The sequence below is a fragment of the Oxyura jamaicensis genome, chromosome Z, assembly GCF_011077185.1.
Source record: "Oxyura jamaicensis isolate SHBP4307 breed ruddy duck chromosome Z, BPBGC_Ojam_1.0, whole genome shotgun sequence".
Taxonomy (NCBI): Eukaryota; Metazoa; Chordata; class Aves; order Anseriformes; family Anatidae; genus Oxyura; species Oxyura jamaicensis.
Window position 1 is genome coordinate 29,112,342 of NC_048926.1, and position 16,558 is coordinate 29,128,899.

General features: G+C 34.3%; 1 protein-coding gene across 3 annotated transcripts in view; it reads right to left on the minus strand.

The window, feature by feature from the left end:
- RFX3 (regulatory factor X3) overlaps nucleotides 1-16,558 on the minus strand; it is a 133,987-nt gene that overhangs the window by 46,116 nt on the left and 71,313 nt on the right. For all 3 annotated transcript variants that reach the window (XM_035309588.1, XM_035309587.1, XM_035309586.1), the window contains exons 3-4: nucleotides 15,052-15,149; nucleotides 3,413-3,671 (exon numbers count right to left, since the gene is read on the minus strand). In XM_035309588.1, the coding sequence (XP_035165479.1) occupies nucleotides 3,413-3,671; nucleotides 15,052-15,149 (357 nt within the window). The remainder of the gene's footprint in view (nucleotides 1-3,412; nucleotides 3,672-15,051; nucleotides 15,150-16,558) is intronic.

The window sequence follows — 16,558 nt, forward strand, 5'->3', positions numbered from 1 at the left end:
TTAATATGGCAATTCCATTTTCAAGTTAGACTCTTAACTCTAGCTGCCCCGTCTTTAAGGATTACTAACAATTTACCAAGACCTTTCAAACAAGTTGAAACATGTAAACTCATTTCAAATGGTCATCCAGCTAGGGTGAATCACTTCTTGTTCAATGCATTCACAATCTATTTTTGACCTATCCACATACGCTGACATCAAAATGGTCAATTTACAAAGCTATTTATCTCCCTAATATTTGATATAGGACTTAGAATCTGAAGGCCTTTATACTTTATTAAAAGTAGACATATATTTTTAATAAGTAGATAAATAATTTAATAGGTGAGCACAGGATACCATGGGAAGAAGCAATGAAATAAATGGAAGCGAGATGACACAAGAAAATGCTAAAAAATTGTCTTTATGAACTCTAACATAAACCACTATTGTATTTATGCTGGAACAGTTAAGAAAGTGCACAAATCTTAATATTTTGGCTATAAAAACACTGTTATCACCTGCTATACCTTGAGCAGGAGATCTTTCTTGTATAAATGTTTTAGAGAAATTAATAGGAATAAAATTATGAACAAATATTCACCTTTAATTCACCTTTTATTAAACCCCAAACAGAACTCACAATTATGTTAAGCCACAAAAAAATAAAGTGAAAACAGACTTAAAGTAAAAAAAATCTACGAGTCTATTTTATTGAATACTGCATAAAAGAAACAGTGTATGTGTAGTAGTGTACAAAGCACTTTATATGTAAATAAAACTCTATGGCAAAAATAAGCAATGCTTGGTTTCTTTACATGTGGCAATAAGTAACTTCTCATTCATTTCTATATCCGTTTTACTCTACATGAAAATTCTTCAAATTTATTCAATGTTTGGAAATTTTTTCTGAAATTTATAATAGCAGATCAGTTTGCATACATGTTATTTTGATGTCTCCAATAACTTTTCTATGCAAGAATGAAAAACATTATCATGATGAAGATCAAATGAGGATCACAAGTGAAACGAGCTCTAGGTCTCTAAACTGCAGTCCTCTAGTCTTCTAGTAAAATTTAAACAGACTTTGTGTTTTAACATTACAGTTTTAGTTGAAAACTAAGTTTTTTGTGTTTTAACATTACAGTTTTAGTTGAACCTTTAATGTTTCAGCTGACTCTTCAATACTTCATCTGAACAATACTTATGAAGAGCCTAAAATGATAAAATCTAAATTAAGTGTCCCACTTAGAAATCCACTACATCCTATTTACAGAATCATACTATAGAAAATAAACAGTACCTTAAAAAAACAGAAGACACTGTTTTAGTGTTGAAAATACAATTAAATCATTGTGATTTAAATATGGGTATTTTTAATATTCCTAACAGTTGATACTGATGTATAAAAGTTATGTAGAGTAACTAAAAGAGGGTGTTTTTTGATACATGAAGACAAAGTGTTGTTGAAAGAATGAACCTCATATTTAATTAAATTTGGCAAAATTGACTTCAATTTGGCAACAAAATCCAGTTTTTACTCTTTAAAATATAGAAGAGTTTTGATATCATTCTAGTGATTCTGGCGCATCCAATTTAAAATTAAGTCTACTACTCTTCATTTGTGTTTACTGGACACATTTATACCTCGTTTGATTTCTCATTCAGATAAACATTTCGTGTCTTTATTCTGTTGTCACAACAGAAAACTAAACTTGCAATGTGATATGTAAACCACAAAACTGCACATGTTCTGGTCTGAACTTATTTGAAGGAGAAGACTAGCATGACTTCTAAAAGAGGCAATCTTGTATTCAAATGTGCAAAAATTTAAATCAACTACAAATACATAGGAATATCACCAGTATTTAAATATTTAAAGTAACACTTTTCCAATTTTACTCTGTCTAGAGACCTACCTCCTTACTTCTGACTACAGAAAGCTATTCTTGTTCTACCTATGCTTGGTAATCATAAAGCCACGTAGAAAATTGCATGACTTATCTTTCAAATAAGCCAAAGGAATATTTTAAAAGAAAAAAAAAAAAGAAGTATTGATTTAATTAAATAAATCTGAAAGAATGTTGCTCTTTTCAGAAATACCGTTTTTTTTTTTTTTTTTTTTTTTTCTATTATAATCATGTAAAATGCAGGCAAATTTTAGAAAACACTCTTTTTCATTTAGTCACAGAAAATAAATACAAAATTCTCTGTTGCCAGCTGAAGGCTCTTGTTATGTCATTGATATATGCTATTCACTCATTACGAGTCTTTATAAATTTTACTCTCAGAAAATAATACAACACAGTTAAACCAGTCTCAAAGTTTACATAATAACTTTATAGATTGTACAAAAACTTTTTTATTTATCTATGCAACTGCTAAGAATCAAATTTAAAATACTTCATTGGACCATCTAAATTACCCAATGCTGTAGTAAATGTTCATCATTATTCCAAATAAAACCTAAAAGAATATTAGATTTTTACTTGTTACACTAGTTCTTTAATATAAAGTCCCTTCATTTCATAGTCCTTTAGACTACTGATAAATCAGTATTATTAATCATGTGTTATCTCCATTGGGACATTATTCAAATCTTTTTACTCTCTATCTCCCAGTCCTATTCCCCATTACTTCCAAATATCAGCAACCACATCAAAATACCCAGAAGAATTAGGTAAAAGTATTCATTATGGCCATTTTCTTAATAGGACTAACTGAGCTCCTAAGGGAAAGGTCTGTGTTTAAGTGTCCACAATAGTATCTATCACAATTATAACAGCATGCACTTTCCCATAGCATTGTAAGACACTTCCACAATGAGCTTTTTTTTCCACAACACACGTTCAAGAAATGTCATGGATGTGTAAGAACAAAGTAGACTTCTGAATGAACAAACGCAAATATTTTGAAATAAGCTACCAGACATACACTAATATTGAGAAACAAACAAACAAAACTACAAATGCAGGGAAGTTACTTATATCTATAAGCTACATTATTTGATATTTACATAATATTTGCATATTTAAATAATTATAATCAACAATATTGCTTCTCCCTTTTTTTTTTCAAAAAAAAAGTGTTATATGAGGCTGGTTGAATTCCCTTACAATATTCATCTCAGACATACTACTTTTGAACATTCCCAAGGTTTTCACATGTATTACTTGCATGTAAAAATTTAACCTGGAAGATGTAAATATTTGCAACCCATGCAGGGAAAGGTCTCTTTGTGTTTAGGTTATACTCCTGTATCTTGTTTATAAATAATTTATTTCTTATATCACAAAGAAAGTACTGTGTAGTACTTACTCTGCTAGCATGATATTGCTGCATGTTCTATCAAAAACATTATGTCAGCCTGAAAGAATATCTTAGTGACTAAGAAACTAGTCTCAGAGATTTCACATCAGTCTGAAATACTTACTGTAGCTGGGGAAGTCCGCGTTGTATGAGTCACTGAATGACCAGAATTTTCCATTGAATTGCCAATCAGATAGGTCCCTCCTGAGCTGCTAATGAGTTGTCCTCCTGTGACACCCATCTGAATCCCTCCAGTGCCCACCATGCTATGAGAGGAGACCACTGTTGTCACCTGTGCAGAACTTCCTTGAGTATCAAAATAATTTCCCCCAGTGTTTTGGCTGTACATCTGGGTTTCTGTGTATGGATAAGTTGTTGATCGGCTTCAAGAAAAGAAAACAAAAGGAAAAGAAATTATTTGTATTGTTCATTTAGCTGAGGGAAATGTTGTATTTGTAGATGTGTGCGCAATAGATATAACTGAATTAAATAAGATTGGCAAACAATCCCTGCCTCCTCAGAGAATAACATTTCATCACATCGAAGAACTAAATAACTAATTCAGTGAGAACATTAAACCAAGTATTCAACAAATCTTATGGACAAGTTTGTTAGTCTTACCTGAAGAGGAGTGGAGAAGGGAAGTATGACCCAAATTCAGGAAAAAGAAAAAGCTCATACAATTATTAATAAATTGTTAAGCGATTTATCAAGCTCCATGTTTTTTGTTTTGTTTTGTTTTGTTTTAATTCTACCATAAAATTTTGAATTTTAGTCATCTTACAAACTTTTCATACTGTGCATGTCACAAAATTGTGAACACGTCATAAAAATGTCAGCCAAGAAAATTCAGCATTCAGGAATCTTATGGTAGCTATCAATTTTAAATATTTCATAGCCCTTTGTTGAAGCTCGAAATTCTGAGCTCACTGGTATTTGAGTACGTGCAGTTATTTTTACAGGGTAAATTAAAAATTTTACATGAACCCATATGAAGATGAAAAACTGCATTTAAGAAATAAAACCAAACCAAAACTATCACATGTGAAAAGGTCACAAAGAAATTAAAGGTGTGCAGCAGTAAAATTTTTAAATCACTTCTAACTATGAAACATATGCCTCATTAACCATTTTACCACAAAAAACTATTCAGCTACTGAAACCTTTTATCATATGTTTCACATTTTTAACCACTCATCTTGAATCATTATAATCTATTATAATCTATATATTTATAGTTATTGAATATGTACTTGCTTCTGTGTACAGAGTTTGACATCAACATATTTCAAAATTGTTAATTCTGTAGCATTCATTAGTTCAAAGCCAAATTCCTTATTTTGGAAATGTCTGCCTGAAAATTTTATCTTTTTTCCCAACTGCTAGGAACTGTATCTTCGCAAGCATGATAATAGAAAATTCAAAAGGTAAAAAACTTAAACTAAATTTACTTAACCGTTAATTTTCTAGCTTACACATAAAATTCTGTAGTATTGCTTGTAATCAACCTACAATACTATTCTGAATTTCGGAGTTTCCCGTTAACTTGTATTTGCTTATGCTGAGATGCAGTCTTTCCAAGTAATTACTTTTCAACAGTAGTATGATTCAAAGTAAAGATGAGAGGTGCCCAATCTCTTCCTAAGTCTCCAATTTGTTTATTGTAATCATATGAACTACAAAATTACATGAAAATATGCAATGAACAAGTTCAACAAAAACTTTCAGCTGCTTTTATCCAAGAGTACAAGAAGAGGAGGAATCAGCATTCACTCTTTTATACAGTCAGCAGGTGATTAATACACTTGTTCGGGAATTAGATGTATTTTTTTTTTTCAGTTAACTAAGAATTAGTTTCTTATCACAATATAGAAAAGGCAATGGAAATTTAATGTTTGTTGTTCTGTTTTTTAATTATGGAAACTTACACAAAATTAATTAGTTAGTAAACAATGGAGATAATGATTTCTTCTTTAACTTCAGCAAACCATTATTTTTAAAGAACTGAAGAACATTTGACACTTTATCAACAACCAACATCAGAACTTCTGATATGGCTGCAGACTTCAGAGACCTACAGGAACTACAGAAGCTTACCTTTGAAATCCTCAAAGTTTTATAAGCCTCATACTGTATTATTCCCTCTCACTTCTCCTTAAGATACTTAAATGTTTTCATTTTTGAGTATTTCAAAAGCTTTTTATTAGCTGCATGAAACTTGAAGTTAACCTAAAAGAAATGCCTTGCAGACTACTGAAAACAAACATAAACAGTTTTTGTTTAGGGACAATGCTCATGTGGCAGTTAATTTTTTAATATTTCTTTTGGAAATCTAACATCAGTTAATGTTTGCATTGCAATAGCCTATGTATGTGTTCAGCAACCATGCAGGTACTGATTTACCTGTTTAATCAAGCCAAGGTATTACTGTGATATTGCTTACCTTGTGATGAACAAGATAACTGCTAGCAGAGCTGATGTTGCCTGTGCCTTAGAGTCACACCATTTAGATTATGAACGGTGATATGCAGCATTTAGGAATGGCAGAAGCTCAGGGTAAAAAACACCTCATCCTAATGTTTGTGAAAGGAGTGAGCACTGTAAATCCACCCTCTCCCCACTCCCACCTCCCTGTCCCCAAAGAAATATTCTACTAGGTATCAGCACAGTAAGAAAATGAATGAAAGGCAAAGCCACTGCTGTCAGTAAAAATAGTTACGGCTAGAGGAAATAGACTGTCAAAGGACATGAGCAAGATGTCACATATGTTACTTGCAGAAGTAAGTAAATTCAAGAAGCAGTTCTTTGGAGCAATGTAAATGCTCAACGTTTCACAAAAAACAAGTCACAATCTTCCTGTAGATGGAGAGGGAAAAAGGAAATGCTTGTTTGCTTTTACCTTGTTCAGATATGTATACCATATATAGTCTCAAAGTAAGGACTGATTGTATCACAACACCTACATCTGCTTATAACTACTCCTTATCACCGGATCAAGAGCAACCTTTGGGGTAGATCAACAGGTCAGATCGCAAGAATGGTACACTCTTGGCTTTGTTATAACAACCATGTTTACAGCTGATTCTTTAAGAACATGTGATTATTGGAGATGATTAGCAAACCTTCAGCAAAGAGATCAAATGGGTAATTAAAAGTCAGATACAAGTGTTATTACTACATGCAGTAATAATTGAACTTATCAAAGAGCATTTTAGCTTAACCAAAATACAAACTAATTCACTTGTGAACAAAAAAGCTTATCCTATACCAACTGGATAAGATGATGTTTTGGAAAGCAGTGACTCAAAGGTTTTAACTTCAATGCATACAATAATATGAACTCTCACCACAAAATTATGCAAAGATAAAAAATACAATGTTATACCTTTTAAACACACACGATAATTTGAAATAAGTTAGTTATCCTACCTCTCCACAGCACTTATAGTACAAACATGCAATATGTTCTCAAATTATCTGACATAAATGATATAGTAATTTCTTTCTTGTTACAAAGGTTGTCACAATCCTCCTATGCCTTATTTTCTTCCACAGTTGCATATAAAGATCCTCTAGAGACTAGATAACCTCAATGTAACTGAAGTCTTCTCGATATTTATGAGAATACCTTGGTGATATACTGGAGCTTGAGATACAAGGTAGTAAACAGAATCTAAATACACTGAAAAATTAGGAAATTCAGTGTTTATTAGAATGTAACATCAGAAAGTTCATCGGAATTCCTAAAAAACTTGAACTTCCAGAAGTTGTGCAAACTAGACACTATTTACACCAAGAGAATGCCACATAGTTAGAGACATTGCTTGAATTCCATCTAGATTAAAGAATCCAAGAACATGTGTCCAATGTTCAGATCCCACACTGGAAATTAATGAGACCAGCATGAGTTGGACTAGGATTGTGAAGTACTGTAGGTTGAGGCACCATCATACTTTATTGCTTACAAACATTTTACAATGGTTTCCAAAAAACCATAATGCTAGAAACAAAACACATGAAGTTGTGTTATAAAGTTGTTAATAAAAATATACTTCTGGCAAATGAAAACAGAGACCAGTAATTTCTAAATTCAGTTAGCCCTTGCACTGACATTACCAATTAAGTGCAATGTCCTCAATTTTATTACAGACATTGACAATAATACTACTAAGCTTAGTTTTTAGAGACACTTCTGTCTCTTCAAAGACACTGACACTTTGAATAAAGGAGATAAATAAAACAATGTTGAAGAAAGAGTAAATCTTGCTATCACTCTCCCTTAGTTTTCAGAGTGCACATGCACACATGGGAAATCATTTGTTCCCAGCTTCATCTATTATTTTGTTCTATGTATATGTCAAGACTCTGATCTATTTACTACTACAAATCTGTGCTCCTGCCACCCCATCATGTCTCAGTATTTACATGAACTGATCATAGCCCCAAATTTTCTTTGAACAAATAATTGATGAGATAGACTCACCTTTCCCATATTTTTATTTGCCTAGATAGCATAACCTACTCAATTATGCCAGTTTTTTTTATGGCTTGGAAATGTTTGCTTTGGTGAAGGATTTTTCCATCACTCTACATCTTAGTACACAAACAAACAAACAAAAAACAAACCACAAACCAGATTAATTTCCTATTCCATGAACTGTTTAAAAGTCCAGACAAGTGAACTCAAGTGCAGTTTGTGATTGTTTTAAATTAGGTTTTAATTTTATATTATATTCCAGTAACTTTTGTGACTTGTAAAATAGGGAATTAGGAATTGATTTCCTGTCATCAATTAAAGGCACTGATGAAGAAATAGGAAGTATGAGATAGAATGCACATTGTCTTTTAGCTAAAGATGTATACCTTCATACTGTAAAACCTGAAATATTAGCAGCCCTTCACAGTGGCTGTACAACTACTCAGTGTCAAATGTTTTATTTTTCTGTAATTCCATATTGTAAACAAACAAGTAGTGTAATAATCATCTTATTAATCTAGTAATAACCTCAAAAATACTCAAATGGGTTTTCTTATGGATTGCTTATACAGCTTAGCAGGCAGGCATCTAAGTATTTTTTGCTGTCATCTCTGTAATGAAATCTGTAGTGAAATCATAGTTAACAGTACTTAATTAACTATGGTATTATTTACTAGGATATTAAATATAATAATCAGTAGATGAGAATTAACATTTCAAATATTTCAGCTGTGTACTAATATAAACATGCCATTATTATTTAAAAGCAGAGGAGCTGATACTTCTGATCAATGCTGTGGTATTGCAATATGGAAGAAAACCTCTGTGCACGAAACCAAGAAAATCAGCTTCTCATCAAAACAATATTCTGAAATTTCTTTAACATTTTAGCATATTATTGTGGTCCTGAAACTGATGGTGAGTTTGATGGAAACTACAAAGAACAGAATCAGTCATCTAATGTGCATGTGCAAGACAACTGGAGGATCAGGCCCAGTCAGCGTGGTTTTCGTGAAGGACAAGTCCTGCCTGACCAACCTCATCTCCTTCTATGACCGGATGACCAACCTGGTGGATGAGGGAAAGGCTGTTGACATAGTCTACCTAGGCTTCAGCAAGGCCTTTCACACTGTCTCCCACAGTATTCTCCCAGAGAAGCTGGCAGCCCATGGCTTGGACAGGCACACTCTTTGCTGGGTTAAAAAGTGGCTGGAGAGCCAGGCCCAGATTGTGGTGGTGAATGGAGTGAAATCCAGCTGGTGACCGGTCACCAGTGGTGCTCCCCAGGCGTCGGTGTTGGGTCCAATCCTCTTTAGTATCTTGCACCCTCAGTAAGTTTGCAGATGACACCAAGTTGAGGGGGAAGTGTCGATCTGCCAGCAGGTAGGAAGGCCCTGCAGAGGAACCTGGACAGGGTGAATTGATGGGCAGCGGACAGTTGCATGAGATTCAACATGGCTAAGTGCCAGATCCTGTGCTTTGGTCACAACAACCCCATGCAGTGCTACAGGCTTGGGGTAGAGCGGCTGGAAAGCTGTGCAGAGGGAAAGTCTCTGGGGGTGCTAGTTGAGCTCATCCAATCATAAGCCAGCAGTCTGCCCAGCTGGCCAAGAAGGCCAACAGCATCCTGGCTTACATCAGGAATAGTGTAGCCAGCAGGACCAGGGAGATGATCGCCCCCTGTACTCTGTTGAGTACTGTGTTCAGCTTTGGGCCCCTCACTACAAGAAGGACATCGAGGCACCGGAGCGTGTCCGGAGAAGGTCTATGAAGCTGGTGAAGGGCCTGGAACACAAGTCCTATGGGGAACAGCTGAGGGAACTGGGGTTGTTTAGTCTGGAGAAGAGGTGGGGACCTTACTGCTCTCTACAACTGCCTGAAAGGAAGGTGTGGGGAGCTGCAGGTTTGTGTCTTCTTTCAAGTAACTAGTGATAGGACCAGAGGGAATGGCCTCAAGTTGCACCAGGGGAGGTTCAGGTTGGAAATTAGGAGACATTTCTTCTCAGAAAGAGTAGTCAGGCATTGGGATGGGTTGCCCAGGGAGGTGGTGGAGTCACCGTTCCTGGGGGTGTTCAAGGAAAGGCTGCATGTATTACTCAGGGACATGGTTTAGTGTGTAATATTGGTGGTAAGGGGATGGTTGGACTAGATGATCTTGGAGGTCTTTTCCAACCTTTATGATTCTATGACTCCATGATTCTTATATGAACAGAAGGTCTCATTGCAGCCAATGCATTGCTGCAGCCTCTGGAGGTGCTGTATCTGGAGGTTTTGTCTCTTCTCTCCCCACAAAGAAATCTACTCCTGCAATCAGAATATTGATTCAAGGCTTTTTAATAACAGATTAAATCCCAGTGAAGTCTTTCACAAAAGTCAAATGATCTCAAGTTGGCAGAGATGGAAGAACTGATTAAACTGTAAATCATTGTTTCTTTCCATCAATCAAGTTAAATTGCCAAAATCATACATTGTAAGACTGTAATACATTTGTAACCAGAGAACAAAAATCCAAAATAAGTAATTTGCTCCATAACAATGGATAGGTAACCTTCTTTGATGATACCTAGTAAATTAAGATGCAATATAGAATGGAAATCACTGAAGAATGAATGAGGTGTAGACCCTGCTAGAAAACACATATAAAATAGCTGCAAGTGGATCCAGTGTAAGTAGAAAGCCTCCAACCATCCATCATACTTTTCCAGGCATAGCAACTGTGGTGGTGATTACTGGCTCTAACCCTTTCAGAGATGAAATTCATTGGCCATCATATACACAGGGGTAGTGGAAGGGTAAGCATAACACCAGAGCAAAAAAAGAAACTAGTAAGTACGAGAAAGATACTTAGGAAGCTAATCAGTTTAACTGCAGTCATAATTTTCTGATCAGAAAGTTAAACTTCAGATAAAGTAATAGTAAATTCTTGGTTTTACCCATAACCTACACAAGTTGTAGTAACAACAGATTGGTGAAGAATGACCAATTCAATTTGGATTCAACAGCATTATCAATTCTTAGACAATCCCAGCAGTTAAATCCCTCTTTGCCACATCAGAATTATCAGGAAAAAAAAAAAAAGTCTGGTTTTAGATTAATTAATTAGATTGCATACATTAATAAATATTACAGTTTGAGTAGGAAAAACGTTCATGCCTAGAAAAAGGGCCTCACTTGGCTTCTTAATCTATGTGCAACCACAATATACTTTCCCTATCTATTTTAAAACTCCAGGTAACCTGCACATCACAACAATGCATTTTTGCTTTAAGATAAGAGTGACATGCTTGACAAGCAAAAGTGTTATTAACAAGACACAAAGGTAGATAACATCATTCAAATATTATCATATTTTATACAAAGTATGTGACAAGCTGCAGGTTACACCCCTTGTATCATCATTATGCCCACAATTATAATAAAACCAAATAGTGTTTAAGTGTAGACAAACCATGATATAAAATGTGTGGGAAGAACTGTGTTATATGAATACTACAGTTGCACCTGACAGCCTGTACAAGCCAACAAGCTTCCTATCATTAGAATCAAAAGAATCAGTAACTATTTTCTCCTAGATATTCAAAGCGCATCCTTTGTTGCTATCACATATGGGCTTAAATCAATGTTAGCACACATGTTCTTTATGTTGAAATAAAGAACAACTCATTCATCAGACATACTGTAACTTTCTACTTCAGTAATCCCTGTATACTGAATTAATGTCTTAACCCTTCACTATGGGTTGTGTACTTCTGATTCCATTGCTAAAGCAGAACTATTATTTGATAGATTGTGCAGTATATCCTGTATATATTTTAATTAGAATTAAGACTTTGATTTAGCATAGTCATAAAATAAATCAAATAAATAATCATATGAAAATAACCAAAAAGACGAAGTAGTGATGACTGTACTCAATCACATCATTTGCAAACCAAACTCTATATTCTGAAAGTTAAATTGTCAAATTCTAGAGTAGGAGTAAGGAGATAAATTGGATCTAATACAGCTCTATCAATTTTTCAGGATCCAAGAGGCTTGTCTTTCACAGATTTCAGTATGATGGATAGAAAAGGATGAACTGCACTCTAAACACTTGCCTAAGTATTTTTAGCAAAAGAAAGGCTGGCCCCTGTGTTTTCTACCACAGCAGAACTCAACACAATCTATGCCAGCTTTGTTTTGGGATGTAGTGAGCTTCTGATTCACTTCCAAAAACTTTCAAATGTCAATTCCACTCTAATGTAGCCCTGAATAAGCAAATCTAGTGGTAAAACAAGAAGAGGAGAAACAGATACAATTTTTTATTTTATTTGATATAAATCATGTAACATGTTAAAAACAGCAAACAGAAGAAGGATTTTTTATGCTCTGAAGGAAGCTAGCCAACAGCAACCTAGGGTCCCTTTCCTGGCAAATGAACGGCATTCCAACATGTAGTACATATACTCAATAACTGTAATTTATATCAACAACATTTTTCCATTCTTAATCAGCAGCATAAAAGTAATAAGGGAAAATGAATTTCTCAAGACACAGTCTTTAAAAATTCTGACTACAAACACAGACTTGCCCTGTTCTCCATGGGAAAAGCCAAAATCTCTAGGTTAAAGTTCCAAAAAATTTTGTACAAGAAATCATATCACTGGCAAAGTCTTCTGCTATGTGAGGGAGAGACCGTCTGGATCAGGCTCGCTTGCTAAGAAGAATGCTCTTACTGAATAGGGAGTTTTTATTGTATCGTATTGACTGATTCTACAGATTCTCACAAAGAGATTCAGATATAGAAACACAATAAAATAAAAACATGGAAACCTGAAAGTTCATACTAAGCAGTCAGTAACATTTGGTTTTGTTTTCTCCAAACACTGTAAGCAGTCATGTAGTACCCATCTCATACAGTGCCAAAAATGCATATGCCAACAGCTCACGTGAGAACAACCTTTATGTGGTGTAGCTGGGAGAAGCTAATGACCATGGAATACTTCAAACCCATAACTGAATCTACCAGAAATCTTGAAGTCTCTTGTTTAAAAAGGAACAACAATGTGGTGGATTCATTCTTTTTAAAAACTTTTATAAAGGGACATATTTTCTCTGTCCTCTGAGAGTATATTATTCTCAGGGGAAGATGCTTACTAAAACAATGATGCTCAGCTAAGTAAAGTATATAATATTACAGGGCCCAGCTTATAGTATTTATAATTAGTTCTCAAATTACCCTTTGTCACTTAGGAGAGAGGAAATACTCATCAACTTTTCTTTAGAAAAAAATTTCCACATGAAATCTTAACTTATTCAAAGCTTGCTAGTGTTGAAAAATGTTTATCTTAATTTCATATAAAACAAACAGTTACACTTTCGGAAACATACTGATCACATAAAAATCATTTAGTCGCTAAAGCAGTACAAGCTACATTGTACCAGCAAGATCCTCCTTCTACCTATTTTTGAAGTCACTCACATAATTGTTAAACTGTAAGCAATGTCTAGAAAATAAAAAATCTAGAGAAGAAATGGTGAGCAGCTGTATCAGCAAAACTACAGCAGCATAAATAAAAATGTGCAGTCTCCTGCATGGAAACAGTTTTTCAGGGCTATTTATCCATTCACACCCTTCTAATGCTTTTTTTTTTCCCCAGCCACCTACTCAACCTGGATTTTTGTTAAATCTGTTTGTCACCATTTTTAGCCTTCTGTCTTCTAGAATGTGGATCCCATATTCTCAATCCCTTCCACCAGTATTCTAACAAAAATTAACATCCACTGCCTAATTGGTCCCAGTCCAGATCTTAGCATTTTTTGTCTTCCACTTATTGCTATTAGTTGTACTGTTTGACTATTTGATTATAGTATTCAATAATTTAACAACAGAATAAAACATTTTTGATAAAAAAAAATATAATCTAGAGACTCAGAAAAAGTTTAAACTGCAGCTAAACACACAGTCCTAATGCCACCGCTCAGATTTAAGTTCCCTGTTCAAAGTGTTGAAGTGCTAGAACTTTTTAAAGAAAGCTAATTAACATGTAGGAAAATTAGGATGTTTTCCTTTATGTCAACAGCTGAATGTCCTCAGCTGAAGTCTTCAATTTTCAGAAACTCTGTAAGCCAAACAAATCACTTGAAAGAAAAGTAGCTTTCTTCACAGAAAATGGAAAATCTAAATGCTTACAGTTTAACAATCATATGAGTAACTTTCAGTTGTTGTGATACCTTAAACTAGATACCAGTCAACACTCATTCTTAATAACTGGAAAGTCTAATGCATATTTAGAACATTGTTTAAGATTTACAATTGAGAAGAAAGCAGAGAAGATAGTATATGACAGCAGTGATTGACCAAAGCAGGCTGCTAGTGTTAACATCAGAAGTCTCTGAATCAAATTATATTGCTCTTTGGAATCACTTTTGGATTAGCATCAACATATACTAAAAACAGTAAATAAGATTTCTAGATAATTTTTGTTTCTTCCTCAACCCAGTAACATACCAAAAATAGCAAAAGGCAGGTAAGTGAAAAAGACAGGTAGGGAAGCTCCTTCCCAAACAACATGATCTTATTTTAAACTAACTTCAGAGCTGGCCCTGCTCCAAGTCATGGATTAGACTAGATAACCTCCAGAGGTACTATCAAACCTAGATTATCATTCTATGTTTCTAAACTTGTGTGTTGGAGAAATGAATGTGATGTTGGAAAAGCACATTCAGTGAAAAGCAGGAAATGTGCAATGCACAAGAATAGCCACCAAAGACCCTAGAGAAGCAGCAGCAGAAGATAGCATTACTCTCTTTCCTCTGCCTCTTCTCATTCTTTTGGATTTTTTAAAAATCATTTTATTAAACAAAGGAATTACATTATTACTTTCACTGAATAATAACTGCAGCCATTGGAACTTTTTATGGATTTGCCACTACGACTGCAGCAAGGAAGACAGAAGGCCTATGAGGAGATAACACTACCACAAAGTTACAAAGCACATCCTATGAACAGAACTTACTCATAAACCTAAAAGGTGCTTCTTCAAAGAGCACTATGCTGTACACATGTAACTTCATTTAAGTCCAACTAAAACAATCACAAGAATTCTTTTCATGCAACAATTATACCTTTATAAACTGTGAATTTAGCTTTTCATACAAAAATTATTTCAAAGGACAATAGTAAAAATTTTGATTCAATCTTTTTTCTTTCCAACTTAAACCAAGTTGTTGATAGAATCTCACTGAAAATATACATCTAACTTCACATTTTAATAAACAAAAATTCTGATCATTTGCCAACTTACATAGCTCCATTAGTGTAGACCGTGTCACTTCCTTCCACATACTGAACCTGGGCTGGGTAGACATGCTGTACCTGTTGCACAGTCTGCACTTGCTGCACCTGAAAACAAGAACACCATAAAATCGGGATGCTATCTTAAAAAGACTGAAAAATTACATTTACTAAGGAAGAAAGTATCCTTTGTCCACATGTATGCATTTTCTTATTTCATTTTAGCCATGGATAACACAAGCCTTAATATACTTCTTAATATACTATAACACACAGCTTAAAGGTGCTACAATAAATTTAGAAATATAGGTTTACAACAAAATGATTTAGTTCTTGTTCAAAAGGGGTTAAACTATAGTGGTTTAGGTTTTTTTCTAGTAATGTTTTGACCCAAAGGTACAATTACGGTTCAAGAACCTCAGTGTGTCACCCTCTTTCCAGAATATCAGCAGATATAACATACTCCAAGATTTTTTTTTTATAATGCCAATGAGTTAAACAAGAAGCAGTATGGCATTTTCGTCTATATTGCTGAGAAGGTATGCCTGCCTTGCAAAAGTGTATCACTAGCCACAAGACAATTCCTTTGACTCATACACTATGTGAAGCAGTTCAAGGTTATGAAAATTTCCTATCCATTCTTAATTTTTTTCTTCTGCGATAGTAGAGATTAAGAAAACCATATTTTACACGATATTGTCCAGAGAAGCTGTATTTCAGCGGTCCTAAACCTAAAAGAAGCAAAAGGATTTAGAGACTTCTTAGACTAGCACAATATTACCCAGAACTGAATCAAGAAAGTGACAATGCACATATTTATTCAATAGATTTAATATAAACTATGTGTGAATGACTGCTATTTTTCTCAGACATTTTGTCATGAGGCAACTTCAGTTTGATCCAGTTGCTCCTAAGAACAGCAAAAACTATAATCCCAGTTCAAACTGCATCTCTTACATTTGACGGATCATCTCTTAAGAGCTCTTTGAGAATATCTTCATTGTCATACCTTCACTCCACTATATTCTGAAGTTTTCTTTAAATAAACACAATTTTCCTAGTCTTTTGTAGTACTGCCTCAGACTGTGAAAGGAAAACCTAGGTTTTGCACAGAAAACTTTTCTTAGGTTGATATTAAAATTAAAATTCTGAAAACAAATGCCACAGTGTTTTGAATCCAGCTTTACAAGCATTATAGCAATGGTGTGATACAATGTGATGGTTGAACTATCTATTGAAAGGCACATGAAGATATTTCTAATTATTAATATAAAGTGTTTATGTGCTTTACTGTGAAACATATGTGCCACAGACTACAAAAGTTTTAAAGTTTGACTCTAAAAGTATTTCTTCTTCTCAGGTGACGCTACTTCTATGATGACCTGTAATCAATGGAAGAGTAAGAGTCACTGTTGAGCAGAGCACTGAACTGATCTACTTAACCTATACAGAGAGAAAACATCTTTAAAACAGACTTTGTTCTTAAAACCAGTAATTTGTCACCTGCCATGTAACAG